This window comes from Brachycentrus maculatus, unplaced genomic scaffold (assembly GCF_059751285.1).
Source record: "Brachycentrus maculatus isolate JH-2025_06_01 unplaced genomic scaffold, ASM5975128v1 h1tg000255l, whole genome shotgun sequence".
NCBI lineage: Eukaryota > Metazoa > Arthropoda > Insecta > Trichoptera > Brachycentridae > Brachycentrus > Brachycentrus maculatus.
This window is the reverse complement of record NW_028281006.1, coordinates 29,359-46,784: the sequence shown is the minus strand read 5'-3', so window position 1 is coordinate 46,784 and position 17,426 is coordinate 29,359. Positions and strand designations below refer to the sequence as shown.

Here is a 17,426-nt window from a genome sequence, read left to right as displayed (position 1 = left end):
GACAGGTGGTTTTATTTTAGCTACTCGAGCTGTTTGTCTGTATCATTAAAATCTGTCTTACTATATGTATTCGGTACTTTGCACCCAATTGCGTTTGCTATCTGCTTAAAGAATCGAGTAAAACCAATCTTGATTTCACCTTATCGCATTACAAAAATGGATAAATATCATTAATAACCTACCAATTACTAGTCTGTCAACTTGAGTCCTTACATCAACCACAGACTAACTAATTTATATCAACTTATATTAGCAGTGTACAGCTTACACAACCTAATACGTGAGTGCTCTAGACGTTCCTGCTTTTCTCCTTTTCCTCTCCTATAGAGCCGCTTAGGTTCACAGAAATAGTATGAAATTGAAATATTCACGTAAATAATACAACACAAATATTTTCTTTTTTAAACAAATATCAACTATTCCTCCTACATTTCCATAACCATAAAGTACTTCACCCTGAGCTCCTGCACCTACGTTATCTGCAACCAAACATATTCCACTTCTATGTATACACACACGAATTTGAAGCGAAGAACTGTTTATTCTACCTTCTTGATAGAGTTAATATCGCGTCAATTAATAGGTGCCCTATGCATTCCTTCGCCTCCGTAGTGTAATGGTCAGTATGCTCGGCTACCGTACTGGAGGTCCTGGGTTCAATTCTCAGGGGAGTCATATAAATATAAGTGATTTTTCACTATAATATTTATTCAATATTACTCTGGACTGGTACCTGAAGCGGAGGGCTGATCACCTTTCAGTGCAGTGCCCTATGCACCATCGGGTGCGGATAACAATTTGAAAAATGCATGTAATTTAGATATGTGTAATTTTTAATATGAAAGGTATTTTTAAACATGGAATTAATGACTAAATATTAGTATCAATGAAAACGTAGCTTAGGTTAGGTATTGTTTTTTGTTGCCAAATGGAATATGTACACGCCCTTGTGTGTACCTGTATACAGATGTTTTTATAGGGTAAGTTTAGGCGTCAAACAATTCTGATATCCTAGTAGCTTATTCGAGATCAAAAAATAAATATGTATGTTCTCTTATACAGCTGTGAAACATGGCACCTTACAAGGGCCCAGAGCAGCCGTGTACTAAGCTTTGAGAATAGGTGTTTGCGGAGAATTTTAGGCGTGCGGTGGTTAGACTTTGTGAGGAATGAAGAGATAAGGCGTAGGACGCAGTAAATCTTGGTCACAACTGTCGTCAAGAAAAGGCGATTCAGTTGGCTTGGCCATGTACTCCGCATGCCTCCTGAGAACCTTAATCAAGCTTGCCTCTTTTACAAGGCATCAGGTTCGCGCCGCCCAGGACGACCACTGCTGACAATTCGTCGGCAGTTCTCGTCAGAACTTCGGGACGCGGATCTGACTTGGGAGGATGCAAGTGAGCTGGCAGCCGATAGAAAAGCCTGGAGACAGTTTGTGGACTCCATATGCTCCAACTAGGGAGTGGATATGGTTTAATATATCATATATCTCCTGGCGATTTATCAATTTGTACCTGGTGATAGGCATTTAAAATTTCGATATGAGGGATATACATGCATACAAATATTTTAAAAGTAAAATAAATAAAAAATGTAGTATTAAGTGAGAAATATTTTATTATTGTATTTTGGTGAATTCAAATAAGAGCCACACATTTTTTTTAGTTTTAATATGATTAAATTTTAGTTTAAATTTCAAAAGTTTTTAGTATCACACTTCATAATAATATCTTAATATAGGTATTCGCTCATTTAAATCAGATATTTGAGCTGATTAAAAATAATTAGCTAGGATTATACAATTTTAATGTTATCAAAATAATCGAAAAAATTACTAATACTAAATCACAATTCATCCTCAAATAAATTACATATTTTTTAGATACGATCGGTAAGTACTATGAGTATCGGTTGCGAATTTTTTCAAAAGTTTCACTGTTTGGTTTGGCGTCTTCTTTTTTTCCAAAATGGCAGATTTTGTTGTACTTGAGGAATCTTTTTCCTTCCGAATTAGATTTTCTCCAGTAAACGGTTTGGACCGCATTTCTTCCGGCAATATAGCGGGTAGCTGTTCCCACGATCATTCTGTCCATCTTGGTTCGGTTTGAAAATCAATATCCACTCTGATTTCTTGCAAAGGTTGCACTTCGACACTTTTCACGTCAAACTTGGGTTTGTATAAAAATCTTTCTCGCTGTCTGAGAATGAATGATACCGATATGGAGTCTGTTCCTTATTTATACGAGTTTATATCGCTTAGGATTTTGTATGACGTCACTCGATCCCTCAATATGCGGCACGTGATATTAAATTTGTTGTTATTAGTTATCAAAGTTCGCGAAATGCCAAAGTAATTAAGTGTGTATTAAGCCTTTTATCGTATTTTAAATATTGCTTTGTTTGGAAAAACAAACAGCACATTACCTCATAGTACTTTGTGTATATACTTATGTCTGGTAAAATTCCTAGGCGGAAATTTCCGCATTTAGGATGCACGCTGTCTAACAGTGGCAGCCAATATTTATATTATTAATATTGATTTTATTACTTATCTATATCCGTTCTTATGTGGAGCATATAGAGTCCACAAACTACCTCCTACTACCACTTTTCTTTTAAAAACCATGTAATTATTTCGAAGAAAAACTTATTTTTTCAATGCAAAAACGGTGTTTTAAGAAAAAAATCAATTCCGTAAAATTTTACCTGGATTTAGAGAAAATTGACTTCACAAATACTTGGCTTTTATATTATTTATATTTTGGCATACATGACTGTACGTTAATTTAAAACATGGCTTTGGAGGGTGCAAAAGAGCTAGCAGCCGACAGAAGAGTCTGGAGCCAGTTTGTGGACTCCATGTACTTCACATAGGGAGCGGATAAGATAACATAAATGAATATATACAACATTCGAAAATGGATGCAAAACAGTAGAATGGTGAACGTTGCACACTGTATGAAGTAATCACTTAGGCCAGCCAGTGCAAGGTCGTGAGTTTTGGGATGCTCAGACTTTCATATTACTTTCGTATGAAAATAGACGCATCGTTTCTCTGTTGAGACACCTTTAATATGGATTCCAATTTCAAATAGGAACATGAAAATGAAGCATGAGTTCGAAAATAAAGAGAAAATTACAAAATACTTTGGTAGAAGATGTTACTTTAATTCCTCTTCAATGAAACCGTTTGCTCGTGGTAACCAAATGTTATTGAGATTACATCAGAAAATGTTTTTATTTCACTTACATAACATAATAATACATTTACTGACGTAGTGATACAGCAAAATATATGATGTTTTCATCATTTACCATCACATGTTTTTAGTGTGTTTTATCTTCTATCTATATAAATAAAAATGTAAACGTTCGTTAGTTCCAAATCTTCCATCTTGTAAAGCAATTCGCCGATTGTTTTGAAATTTTGACACGACGACATTGCATTCGAATACGCGTGTATCCTCTTTTATTTATTTTCCATTTAACCAGACTGAGCCACAGCAGATTTATAATTAAAATATAAATCGACTAAAATATTGTTTTAATATAGGTACTGTATATTTATAAAATAATTTGAAAAAAAAGTACAAGGAATCCGCTCCTCTAAAGAAGGAAAAGACACCGAATATTCTTCCTGGCTCTATCCCAACTTATCATATTTGTAGACTGTTGGGATCAGCTCTCTCGTACTCAAATTGTAGATCCTTCTGTCATAGACAACGTCACCTAGGCCATGCCTTCAAATAATATTTTCTTTCTGCAGCATCCATGAATTCATTGGTCTTCCTATAGATGTCTTTCGAGGAAGATCCATGGCGATTGGCTGGTTCAAAATGTGATCAGGTTCTCTATGTCGTATGTGCCCATACCATCTCATGCCTTTCTTCTACCTTACTATTGTTGTCTGTTACACCCAAGATTCCACGGAAGCGTGATGTTTTTTTAAATATTATTTTGTCTCCAAGAGACAATTCAGCTGACCTGATTCTAGTTGTCTAGAAAAGGTGTTATACATCGTCCAGCTTTCGGAGTCATTTATAAACGACATCAAATGTAAGATTAGATGTTGGATGAAGAAGAATCTAAATGTGTAAGTCAGAACATCATTTTTGCAGGGAAACGGCGTACCTTATGGTAGTAATAGTTGTTAAAATGTGACCTAGTATCGATAAACTTTTTTCGCCTTAGTGCTCAGGTTCCTTTCCTGCTTCCATTGAATATACATGACTACCTGTACATAATTATCCAAGCTTCGAGATAATTATGTATATTCATAGACAATTTAAAGATAAATCGGTGAGTTTGTCCTGATGACTTGATTGCGATCAACGACATGTTTTTTGTTTTCACTTTAGTAATCTCATGACCCAGTTTACTTTCTTCTTTCATCTTATCTGATGTGGCAATTGGTGTTGTATCATCGGCATATCATATTTTGAGTCTTCCATTCCAATTTTTACGTGGTTATTGTATGTTATCCATATAAGGTCAAGTATAAAACTATAAACATTTTGGGAAGACAATGATTTGTTTTGGATTTGAAAACGTGATGTATAAAATCAAGTGGACCTTTTTCAATGAACCCGGTAATTTGAAATATAAATAATGATTTGATATGCCTAGCTTATTTATTTATTATAATTTCTTAATTAAATCACATTGAATGTAAGCATGACTTGTTATCAGTGACGCCATTATGTCTACAATTGTATTGAATGTTTGGTAAAAGATAAGTCATTTATTAATTATGTACCTACATATACGTTTTCTCATGTCAGATTAGTATACGCGGATGTCATTAGTTTATTTATTATTTTTGTTATAATAAAAGGTACTGAAAAATTGTTTTAGGATATGCACTGTAAACATCAAGTTCAAATATTATTTACATACAAGGTACATAGAAGTAGCCCGGTAACTTCAATTATTTAAAAACAAATATTTAGTAATTAGTACGATAAACGATATTAAAGCTTGATTTTTTTCATCGGGTAGAAATCGAATCTATGTAAAGTATTAGTTTTTAATTTATTCATACCTGGGATCGATTCCATGCGTAAGTCAACGTTTTATAAATTATGGATAACATTAATGATATTTCTAATGAATTTGGTATTTCAAAACCAGTTGAGTAGATAAAGTTACCGAAAAGAGGAAGTTAGGTTAATGCGTACTGGGTAGTTAAAACGATAATTTTTGCATGTCGTCAATGCCCTGGATCTGTTGTAAAGACCGCTAGTCTTTTTCAGATGTATTCCTGCAAATAATAAATATAGTATTTGGTCTTGCCACATTTTTAAAAACTGCAAATGCAAAATTTAAATACGTTATCACATATCGTACGAGTATAAAAAGATTGATATCGAAATGAAACTTAAAAAAAACATATTTGATTATTTTATTGTAATGTTCTAAAGTTGTCAGATAATTATGTACAATGATTAAATCAATAAATAATACAAGGTGACAATTCTTTTAGTCCGATAATTTTTATATGCACAGATAAAACTATATCGCTGTCGTTATGCAAAAAAAATATTATTCATATAAATATCATCAATAGAACTTTGTTTTTAAATATTTATCTTGGCAATTAACGTAATTATCGTTTAAATACACAAGAGTTTTGTAAATACAGGTCAGATGTTATTATTTAAGTAATAAAATTGATAGATTGCGACGTCAACTATTTTTTAATTTCTTGCAGAAAGAAAGTGAGCAAGATTTTTTCTTTTGACAATATTTGGTGATCTCTGACCAAAATAAATATACGTAATTCTACAAACAGTTGCATATCTTAATAATTTGTTGTCAACAGATTTTAAAGTATTTGAAAATCATATGTGCAGGAATTACAGTGACAAGGTAAAGCATCAACTACCCAGTGTAGATAAGTTTAACTTTACTTCTATTCTGGGCTTTTTTAAACAAAAAAAGGTCCCGGAACTCACTTCGTGTCAAGCTTTTTACTAAAAAAATATTCAAATATCATTTAAATATTCATTACAATACCATAATTTACATATTATTTTTAACATCTCATCTAAGATGAAGAAGAATATGGAAGTCTGGGCATTTTCGGGGCTGACATCCGTCATAGGCTGGTTTAAGTGATCACTTTACACACGTGTAACATTCACCAATTCTACCCATTATTGACAACCACACTACTCAAATTCTTGGAAGCTCTATATATATGAACCAATTTAAAAACCTTGTTCTTGAATCACTAGAACTTCACTAGAGACATCTATTGGTGAGATGTAAAGAAGCTTTTTATTAAGCAGAAATTCTTATAGTATGTGAGGTCCGAATTCTGGATTATAATCACACACATGAGAAACGCCAGAAAATACCATTTTCATTTTTATTATTAAGCTTATAATTTGACCAGATAATTTATTTACAACATTTTGAGTGTGTCCAAATACTTGTTCACGAAATCTGGATTATCTCCAATTACAGGAGTTAGGAGTTAACTCCTGTAATTGGAGATATTCCAGATTTTGTGAACAAGTATTTGGACACACTCAAAATGTTGTACCATAATTTACCATTTTGATGAATTATGTAAATAAAGATTGTAATTACGTAAGCGCAAACATTGTTTCGTCTAATTGATTTTTAAAAGAAAAAAATATATATCCGTGTAAAAAGGTGCCGGAACGCTGTTCTACCGCATTATATGGAAAAAAAAGTCCTGCTTCTATTTAATATAAACAAATTATTCATTTGTTGTCTTTGTGGTATCATTATTTTACTGATTACCCTGCGGCATCTCTATTGTAAACATCAATCTTACTACCTTTATACGCATTTAATGAGAAATAATATAATAAGCTTTTTGTACGACCACGTTTGTTATGTGATTCAATATTGAATAGGAAATTAAAACATTATAACCGACTGTCTCACCACGAAATACGGTCCAACCTTTTTCAAATATGTATATATAAATAAAAGAAATTAACAGGAAGGAAAAGATTAGTTTTATATATGCATTATAATATCAGTACTTAATTTCACAAAATAAATCAAATAAATAATATTATTTGTATATTGTAAAAATAAATGTATTTTACAAATACGTAACTCACTTAGAAACTTGTTTTTTATTGTGTGCATAAGTGTTTGAGATCACTCAGTGCCAGATTATATAAAGATATGAAGGAGCTAGTAGATAAACAAATGAAAATAGTTTTGATACTCGTATAAAACAAGTACCTGCTCTGGTCATTAAAAACTTTCTTGATTGGTCTAATACATATAAAATTTCATTTATAGAAGAAAGTTCCGATGTCTTCCCCAGAGATAAGTGAGGTTATAAAATTGGGTACATTTCCACTGCATATAACAGGAGTCACTCCACGTGAAAGAGCAAAACTTGCAGCTTTTACTTTAGAATCCATTCCCCCGGTCCCAATCTGCAATAAATTATGGAAAATTACAAAAAAATACACCAAATATATAACCAAAACATGATTATTACTTACAATTACTTTACTGGTAATCAATATTTGTGAAAAATTCCATAAATGCAAGTCAATATACTGCGATAGGATAGGCTGTAATCTAGTCTTTATTTTATCGACAGTTTTATTGATATGAGTATAAAAGAATGAGGAAGATAAAAGGATTGAACTGCAGTAAACCTCCCCATAACGTTGAGATAGGTATCGTTATCGCGTTATCGGAGGAAACGGTATAGGGGGTTAATGTTTGAAATATTTTTTTTACACTTTAACGAGCGGAAATGAGTCCTTATTAAATTAAAATACAATCTAAAAACATTTACTCCTATGACGCTCCCTCCGATAACGCTGTACCTATCTCAACGTTATAGAGGGATTTACTATACCTTTATTTTAATTGCAAAGAAAACAAACAATTGTGACGTCACTGGTTGTTTCCATCCAAAGAGTCAGAATCGCGAGACATGCTGGCGTAGGTACCTTGTTGACGTATGGTGTTTTGTATTGGAAGTAGGAACTGATGTCAGTGGAAACTTTTTTGTAGTGTCTAAAACGTAATTGTTACCTACTTATTTTCAATAACTCTGCATATACGTAATGATGCAATTTGCTCTCAACTTACATACGATACTGTGTTTTGATAAGCAAATTTGAAAAATAAACACGATAATGAAGTAATTCATATTAAAAACCAAAGATAATACATAATGCACCCATAGCTCGCTTAACGGTCTAGATACGTTCCACGAAACTTGGCCGCAAAGCGAAAAGCCGTATAAGGAATCAATTATGGTATTCTAATACAAATTCAGACAAATCCAATAGGATTGGTTACAAATTTGTTAAATATGTAACATGGTTTATCATTCAAAATGCCTTTAATCTTTTTTATTTTATTTAAATAAAAAATACATACATAACCAGTACATAACAGACTTCAAAAACCAATAATAATCTATAAAGAAAAATAAAACAACTTCATGTAGGTAACATAAAATATGTGTATGTATACAATTTTTTTAATTTTTTTAAATGGCTTTAATCTGAAGACGATGAAGAAATGGTCTCCTGCAGATTACTGTCATCATTTTTCGCTGGTAAGGAGGGCCTGGTTTAAAAAATTATCCAACGTTGTTTGTCTTGCCTTCATGTCTATTTTTTGTTCTTCAGTGATTGGCAACATGTAGATATATCGACACCGAAAAAAAGTTTTTTTTGCCGTTTAGGCCGTAAATCGAAAACGTGCCTTAATTGAAGAGGGCCGTTTTAGAAAAATGCCGTATAAAGAGCGGCCGTATAGCGAGGTATGGGTATATTATTAATTTTTATATAGTGACTATTTGAAAAGGTAGACAGTTATTTTTTAAAATCAAAGATTATGGAATAAATTGCATTTATCTAATCATTCTCTGTGTTACTCATAATTTAATTTAATGTTAGAAAATTAAGCACTTAATAAGACGATAATAACATTATACTTATTTAGACAGAGAAATAAAATAAATCGATATATTTAATAGATTTATATTATCCACTGACACTTCGTGATGGAATTGCATTTTTAATTTATTATTAGATTAAAACCAATATTTTTAGCTTTTCCACTTTTTTATTTGACCAGCGACCGGGTTTCGTCGTTACCGACATCATCAGACTGGTCTGATGATGTCGGTAACGACGAAACCCGGTCGCTGGTCAAATAAAAAAGTGGAAAAGCTAAAAATATTGGTTTTAATCTAATAATAAATTCGATATATTTATTTTTAATTTAGTTTTATTATTTACTGTCCAGCCACGTGTTGCTGTGGGTCAGAGGGTTAAATGGAAAAGAAAGCACACATTTCTAATATGTTTGATTTCACATCGCTTGTAGGTATGCAAAATTTTAGCAGCTGTAGAAGAACGCTATCCGCGATGAGCAATAATTAATATTGCGTGGGTTGCTTTTTATTTCAACAGATGGCGCTGCCACTGCAGTAATAAAGCTGTTATTCAAAAAAGTATATTTTTACAACATTAAAATTGATATTACGCCTAAAAAGTGTTCACTTAAACCAGCCTACGATAGGTCGTAAGCCCTGTAAATATCCAGACCTCCTTGTTCTAATTCATCTGCGTTGAGATGTTAACTTTTAAAACTGTTCAAATTTCAACACTGTTGTTAGATTCCTTTCGTACATTGGTTGAAATTTTGATAGATGTTGAATTTCGACGGATGGTGCTGCCATCGGTTGAGCATTTGTAAGTAGCACAATTTGCAGTCAGTTTGAATTTCTAATTAGAAGTATTATATTATACAGGTGTTATAAATTATATAATAAAAATATTATCAAATATATGTTTATATTCATATATAATCCGTAGGGTGAAAATTTCAGTGTAAATACATCAAATAAATAATCAAAACACAAAATTTTCAGTGTGTCCAAATACTTGTTCATAAATCTGGATTATATCCACTTAGGAGTATTTTTAAAATTTTTTTGGCATCTCAACATGGATGTAAAAAATTTGGAAGCTGGGTAAAACTCTGTAATACTCTGTAAATACAGGGCTTATGACCTGTCATACGCTGGTTAAGTTATTACTGTACACACCTGCATCATATTGACAACCACACTTCTCAGAAAAAAAGGAAAAATAGTTCAAATACATTTCACACTCACTTTTGACGTCCCACCAAATTGTATCCCTGAATTGTTTGCTTCTTTATAGTCGGTAATTAGTTGGGCACCCGCTTCATTTGGTGGTTTGTCATATAAACCTTCTACATCGGTGGCAAGGATGACCAAATCAGATTGTATCTCAGCCGCCAGAGCTACCGTCAGTATGTCATTGTCACACAACTGCGGTTCCTGCAACAAATAAATGGACATGTCAATCAAATTCACAGTAAACGCGCCAATGAAGAAACTTAGATAGTCCGAAAATAATTTTAGTATTCATATATTATAAGGATGACCGAGGAAAACTTGGCATGATTTGTCAAATATCAAATATCAAATACAGTAGATCCCAGTAAATCTAAAACGTCGACATATGTAGGTACCACGTTATGGGAGGGAACTTTATATGGGGTATAGTTTTTAAATTGTGTTTTAATTTTAAATGACTCATATTATTTATTGACATCTCATCAAAGATGAAGAAGAATATGGAAGTCTGGGCATTTACGGGGCTGACGACCGTCATAGGCTGGTTTAAACGATCACTTTACACACGTGTAACATTCACCAATTCTACCCATTATTGCCAACCACACTATTCAAATTCTCGGAAGTTCTATTTATATGAACCAATTTAGAAACCTTTCTCTTGAATCACTAAAACTTCACTAGAGACATCTATTGGTGAGATGTAAAGAAGCTTTTTACTAAGCAGAAACTCTTATATCAAAAAATAATATGAAAATAACTCCTGTAATTGGAGATAATCCAGATTTTGTGAACAAGTATTTGGACACACTCAAAATGTTGTATTTAAATGACTCATTTCCGTCTTATATGTATTTAACCCCTTTATTAAAAGTAACAACGGATTTGTATTGTTGTTTAACCCTAGATTACTAAACTATCCTACGAAAGACGACGTTATTAAACATCCGTAAAAAATACGAACATAGAAATAAAACGGGAAAAATAAGATTTAAAGTCAAAAACTTTTATTATTTTATAAATCATGGTAACATTCTCTGGGGTTAAGAGATCACGTAATGAAAAAAAATAAAGGTATAATGGGAAGGTACTGTAATGCAGGGGGTGCACGAACAACGCGCAAACCGCTTTTTCTAGCAACTGTCGTTTTGCCGTCGTAATTTTTACGATAGTTTAGTATTCTATGGTTAAGGTCCAGCATTCGTTATGTCGCATTCATTACACCAGAGACCACCGGAGAGGTCAAATCGCCCACTCCTTTCAAGAACGTCATAAATAAAATAAAAAAGATTTTTCAGGAGTATTAAAAATAAATATTAACCCACTTATTGAACTTTTTATTGTATCTTTTTAGGTAAAACCTGAAGGTTTTTTCTCTATTTGAAAAATATGTAGTATATTTAAAAATATAATTAAACAATACTTTCTGCCCTAAAGCGGGTAAATATTAAGTTAAAAATATGTCTCTTTTGCTGGGATATAGCATATTTTCTGAAAATTGACGAATTATGACGTTCTTGAAAGGAGTGAGCGATATATCTTTTCACGCTCGATTTATGTATTTTAAGTATGTTCATCGGATATTTTTTGTTTTTAAATGTACAATATATATATATATATATATATATATATATATATATATATATATATATATATATATATATATATATATATATATATAAATATATATATATATAAATATATATATATATATAAATATATATATATATATATATATATATATATATATATATATATATATATATGTATATATATATATATATATATATATATATATATATATATATATATATATATATATATATATATATATATATATATATATATATATATTTACAACATTATGAGTGTGTCCAAATACTTGTTCACAAAATCTGGATTATCTCCAATTACAGGAGTTATTTTCATATTATTTTTTGACATCTCATCAAAGATGAAGAAGAATATGGAAGTCTGGGCATTTACGGGGCTTACGACCGTCATAGGCTGGTTTAAGTGATCACTTTACACACGTGTAACATTCACCAATTCTACCCATTATTGACAACCACACTACTCAAATTCTTGGAAGTTCCATATATATGAACCAAAGTTTCTAAATTGGTTCATATATATGGAACTTCCAAGAATTTGAGTAGTGTGGTTGTCAATAATGGGTAGAATTGGTGAATGTTACACGTGTGTAAAGTGATCACTTAAACCAGCCTATGACGGTCGTAAGCCCCGTAAATGCCCAGACTTCCATATTCTTCTTCATCTTTGATGAGATGTCAAAAACTAATATATATATATATATGTATATATATATATATATATATATATATATATATATATATATATATATATATATATATATATATATAAGTATATATGCATACATATGTATATATTTTTAACTCTTTAACCTTCAATAACTCTTTTCTTTTTAAAACTGTATAATTATTTCGAAGAAAAACTTAATGTTCAATGCAAAAATGCGTTTTAAGAAAAAAATCAATTACGTAAAATGTTACCTAGATTTATAGAAAATTAATTTGCGACTTAACGAATGTTGTGACTTTATATTATATAATGTAATAAAAATAAAATAAAAACAAATAATTTATTTGTGTCATGTGATAAAGAAGTACGCGTTCTAGTAAATAAAATAACGACTCACATTTTCATATTTACTGCTTCCAGAATCTGGGACATTCACGGCATCGTTAGTATTAATAATCGGAATAACGTCGAGAGAAAGTAATTCATTTAACGTGCACTTAATAATGTCACGGGCGTCTTGTTGACCCATGCTGCCATTTGATATCAAAACCTAAAGAAAAATTGTAATAAAAATCTATTATTAAAGTAAAAGAAAATAAATATTAAAATCAAACACTGATTTTTAGAGCCTACCAAATTGAATTTTATTATTAATCTGTATGAAAATAAAATTTCATATAGATTCACAATATTTTGAATGTGATAATTTTTTTGTTCAGAAATACTGCATTTGCTCCCTTAGGAGTTATTTACGAGTACGAGTATATCACTTCTAAACCCTTATTCGCACCCAATGGTGCATATGGCATTGCATCATATTAACACGATGCCAAAGCGCCCAGTTATTAAAAAGAGGTATCAACATTAAATAGAGTGGGTTGGAATCTCTCGCGTTCGGAAACTGTGGCCGCAACACTTACCACGGGACCACGGCGTAAATTATATTTTATTTTGTTCTTAAGAAATCGATTTAATACATCGCTCACTCCTTTCAAAAACGTCATATATCAAAAAACTTGATTTTTCAGGAGATCGTTTTTAAATTTTGAAAATACATATAATAAAATGTATTAAAAATAAATATCAAGCCACTTATTGAACTTTTTACTTTGCAACGGATCTTTTTAGGTAAAACCAGAATGTTTTTTCTCCATTTGAAAATATTTAGTATATTAAAAAAAAATAAACAATGTTTTTCTTCAAAATGCAAATAAATATTAAGTTAAAAATAGGCCGCTTTTGCAGGGATACAGTACATTTTTTGGGCATTCCGAAAACATGCAGAACAAAAAATTGACAATTTATGATATATGACGTTCTTGAAAGGAGTGAGTGACATATGAAACTACAAATAATGCAGGGATCAACTGCTGATTCATACCTGTGCAACATTAATGTTGTATTGTTCAAACAATGTCTTGTATAAAGCCATTAGTCCTGGCTGACCCAATGCAGCTGCTGCCCTCTTTTGCGAAATATTCAAAACAGTCTGGAAATACAAATTCACCTCATCTTAAAACTAATTTATTAAATGCATACCTGTCATTGATAGGTACCTACCATCTCTTAATGATTATATATACTTATATATTTAATTTAAGTTTTACTGCGTTAATATTATACACGTAAAAATGTACGTTTTTTATTCTTATTCCCATTTAGCGATTAGGTCATATACTGTAAGGAATGTGAGTATGTTGGTGACACATTCGTACAACTTAGCCCAATCGTGTGCATACCCGCACAGTATGGCAAGCGGATTCTAGATTTGTCTCTCCTATAAACCACTCACTTAGAGCTACCTAGAAATACTTATTTATAATAAACCAAAGACAAAGTACTAGCGAGTTATTATTGACCATCTTTCACCACCTTCGTACATATCGTTCACTCCTTTCAAGAACGTCATAAATCAAAAATCGTCAATTTTCAGTTGTGCATGTTTTCGGAATGCCCAGAAAATGTACTCCATCCCAGCAAAAGTGGCATATTTTAAACTTAATATTTACCCGCTACAGGGCAGGAAATGTTGTTTTTGCATTTTGAAGAAAAGGTATTGTTTAATTATTTTTTTAAAACATACTAAATATTTTTCAAATGGAGAAAAAACCTTCATGTTTTTTACCTAAAAAGATCTGTTGCACAGTAAAAAGTTCAATAAGTGGCATGATATTTATTTTTAAAACATAACTAAAAAAAAAACAAACTAACCATCACGCCGCTTCCCCGCAGGGGTAGGCAGAGAGAATAGAGCGCCACACTACTCTGTCCTTGCAAACATTCTTCGCCTCTTCCACGTTCATGCATCTCCTCATACATACCCGCCGATTGTTACGGCTCTTAACCTGACCTTTCAAGTATTTGACATACCTGAACGTGCCATGTTTTTCTCGGTCTTCCTCTGCTTCTTTTCTCGCTAACATTCGCCTCATAAATTTGTTTTACCGTTCTTTCCTTACTCATTCGTTCTACATGTCCAAACCATCTCAACACACCTTTCTTAATTTTATCGATACTTAAAACATTGTGTTATATTTTTAAACTTTAAAAACGTTCTCCTGAAAAATCTAGTTTTTTTTTATTTATGACGTTCTTAAAAGGAGTGAGCGATATACAAAATAACATTTGGTCAGAAAAAGCAGATAGTAAAATAACAAAATATGTTTTTTTTTAAATACTTACTGTTCTTGCCCCTTTCTTGTTTAATTTCTCTAGCACAATCTTTTTTCCAAATGCTACTGCTCCACTGGAAACAATACAACATTCCATGCCCGAGGAATGATATTGTGCGAGCTTTAAATATAAAAACAAAACAATTGAATAAGATCACTATTTGAGTTTATTAATTTAAACACGACTAGTTTCGAGTTGATAAGGGATGTTCTTATCAACAGGTGAAAATACATTGCTTGTCAGTTTGTATACACATACTATATTTTAATATTTAAATTAAAGTATCCATATGTTCTGAGTCAAATTGTATCACGGAATTATTAAACAGTGAGGTGTTTTAAATTTTTGTTATATTTTAAGTATATGTGCATATTATTCTTGGCACATATCCATACAAATTGAATTCAAACGTGTTAAAAATGAAATTAAACGTAAATACTGTAATCCACTATGTGAATAAAACCCCGCCATATCGTTTACCACCACAGTACAATATATGTACATAGAAAATGTGTCGGTTTTAGTGGATTGACGTAAATATAAACCCACAAAAAATTTTGGTAGATTTTACCGACAAGTTTGTCGATCTGAATTCAAACTGTAAAATGTTAGCTAGATTTAACAAATAATTAATGGCGGTCTATTGATTACAATAAATAATTATTGGCCTTAAATATAACCCTTTTAAATTTGGAAGATAAATTCGTTTGAAATTCCCGCGAAAATAATTTTTAACCGATCGATCAAAGCACTCTTTCTTAGGTATCTACTTGCTACATAATCGTTGTAATAGGAGGAGAGAGAGAGGGATATTATTGAACAAATTTGAATGTTCGACATGACATATCTGTATGCATCATATATAATATGTGGCTTGTATTTAAAAAAGGCATTGAAAAATGTATTGAGAAGTCAAATGTTGGTCAAATTGACATTACTTGTTCGATGATGGATGTTAATCGAGGTAATGCGACTCCTGCATCATCCTCCCGAGTAACTACGGAACTTCCGAGCTTGATAAGAAGCCTTTTAGTGTTTTTCAACTCTTGTCTACTTCCAAATGTTGAAATCTGTAAGTAAATTTCTAAATTATATAAATAAGTCATACAAAAAGTCTCCGCGGTTGTTTGCCACTAGATAGTGTTACTGCCAATATATCGTTCAAGTTCAATGTTTGGGTGCCACATGAATTAACGCAAAGAAATTTGATTGAATGAATTACCATAAGTGAAATGCTGCTGAAACGCAACGAAATGGAACCATTTTTGATGCGATGGATGAAAAATGGGTGAAATATATATATATAGTAATCGGAACGGATATAACAAAATGAAGGTTAGCCATTTGCAGTGCTGTTTTTGGTTGGTTAAATTAGAAATTGAATCAGCTTACCCTTTCGGATTCTGTTTTTGATTGCATTTTTGGATGAGTTTTATTTAAATAGACAATTGTTTTCTTTAATGTTATATGTAATTGATTTTAAATATTCAATGTTGTGACACGATTATAAAATGTAACCCGATGAATATAACCTAAAATTTAACTGAAGATATTACAAAAAGCGCATGAATATATTTATATCAAAAGAAATAAGTTTATTGATTACAAAGACTCTTAGATAATAAAGAATCATATAATTTGTTGATTGATGAACAGATTACCTCAATAAAATAATTTAGCTCCTCCGCACACGCAAGTTTTCTGATGACGTTTAGATGGGGTTTTCGGATTTTTATTTTTTGTGATTCCAAATGCACAAAACTCTAGAAGTATTTAAAAACACTAACCATTTTTAGTTCGGAAAACATGACCCGTGATTGGTGTATAGTTTTTTTTATGAGTTTATGCAATCAAATTCCGAAAGAAGAAAACGCGCGTTTGCGGGAGTTCTTAATTAATTTAATGTAAGCCATCTGTTGACGATATTTTGAAGCGTTATTGTGAGTGGAAAACGTTTTCCCTAGCTTAGGATGCTTTTCAATTTTACCGTTTAATTCACCAAATACTAATATTCATCGTCTACTTTTCAAAGAGATGTATGCATCTTAATTTGTTGGCATTAAAATAATTTGTTTTTGGACCATATTTGTTTTTAGATCGAAGAAATAAATTAATTTGTATCTAAATGTGTATTATATCTTCTTTTTCTTCTAATTCTCATCCTCGCCTAGTAAAAAAGGTTCTTACACATGTTGTTTTTTAAAAGTTGTTTAAATGTGATCATTTTCATTAATTACAACGTTAAAATGAATTCCTTTACTCATTTTTTTGGTATCTCATAATTTACCGTTTAAATAATGGCGATTTTTATTGTAATCAGGATACTTCACATGAATAATGC

The 17,426-nt window shown here is 31.5% G+C and overlaps 1 protein-coding gene across 3 annotated transcripts; it reads right to left on the bottom strand.

The window, feature by feature from the left end:
• Positions 1-6,975: 6,975 nt before the first annotated feature.
• Positions 6,976-16,723, bottom strand: LOC148306063 (putative delta-1-pyrroline-5-carboxylate synthase). 3 transcript variants are annotated; one of them, XM_088265653.1, is made up of 7 exons: positions 16,478-16,723; positions 16,024-16,155; positions 15,095-15,205; positions 13,794-13,901; positions 12,810-12,962; positions 10,142-10,330; positions 6,976-7,427 (listed from the first exon to the last, which is right to left on the bottom strand). In XM_088265653.1, the coding sequence occupies exons 1-7, from the start codon at positions 16,502-16,504 to the stop codon at positions 7,278-7,280; spliced, it is 870 nt and encodes a 289-aa protein (XP_088121779.1). In that variant the 5' UTR covers positions 16,505-16,723; the 3' UTR covers positions 6,976-7,277. The 3 variants fall into 3 exon arrangements, with proteins under 3 accessions (XP_088121779.1, XP_088121780.1, XP_088121781.1); XM_088265654.1 differs by lacking the exon at positions 16,478-16,723 and adding an exon at positions 16,308-16,419; XM_088265655.1 differs by lacking the exon at positions 12,810-12,962.
• Between the last annotated feature and the right edge of the window lie 703 nt (positions 16,724-17,426).

What these genes read in the sequence shown, in the direction of transcription:
- LOC148306063 (XM_088265653.1), bottom strand. Translation starts at nt 16,504, where the DNA reads ATGCAATCAAAAACAGAATCCGAAAGG. An exon ending in ACAACATTAATGTTGCACAG is followed by an intron (nt 12,963 to 13,793) that starts GTATGAATCAGC and finishes ATTTTTCTTTAG; the next exon opens with GTTTTGATATCAAATGGCAG. An exon ending in GAAGCAGTAAATATGAAAAT is followed by an intron (nt 10,331 to 12,809) that starts GTGAGTCGTTAT and finishes TATTTGTTGCAG; the next exon opens with GAACCGCAGTTGTGTGACAA.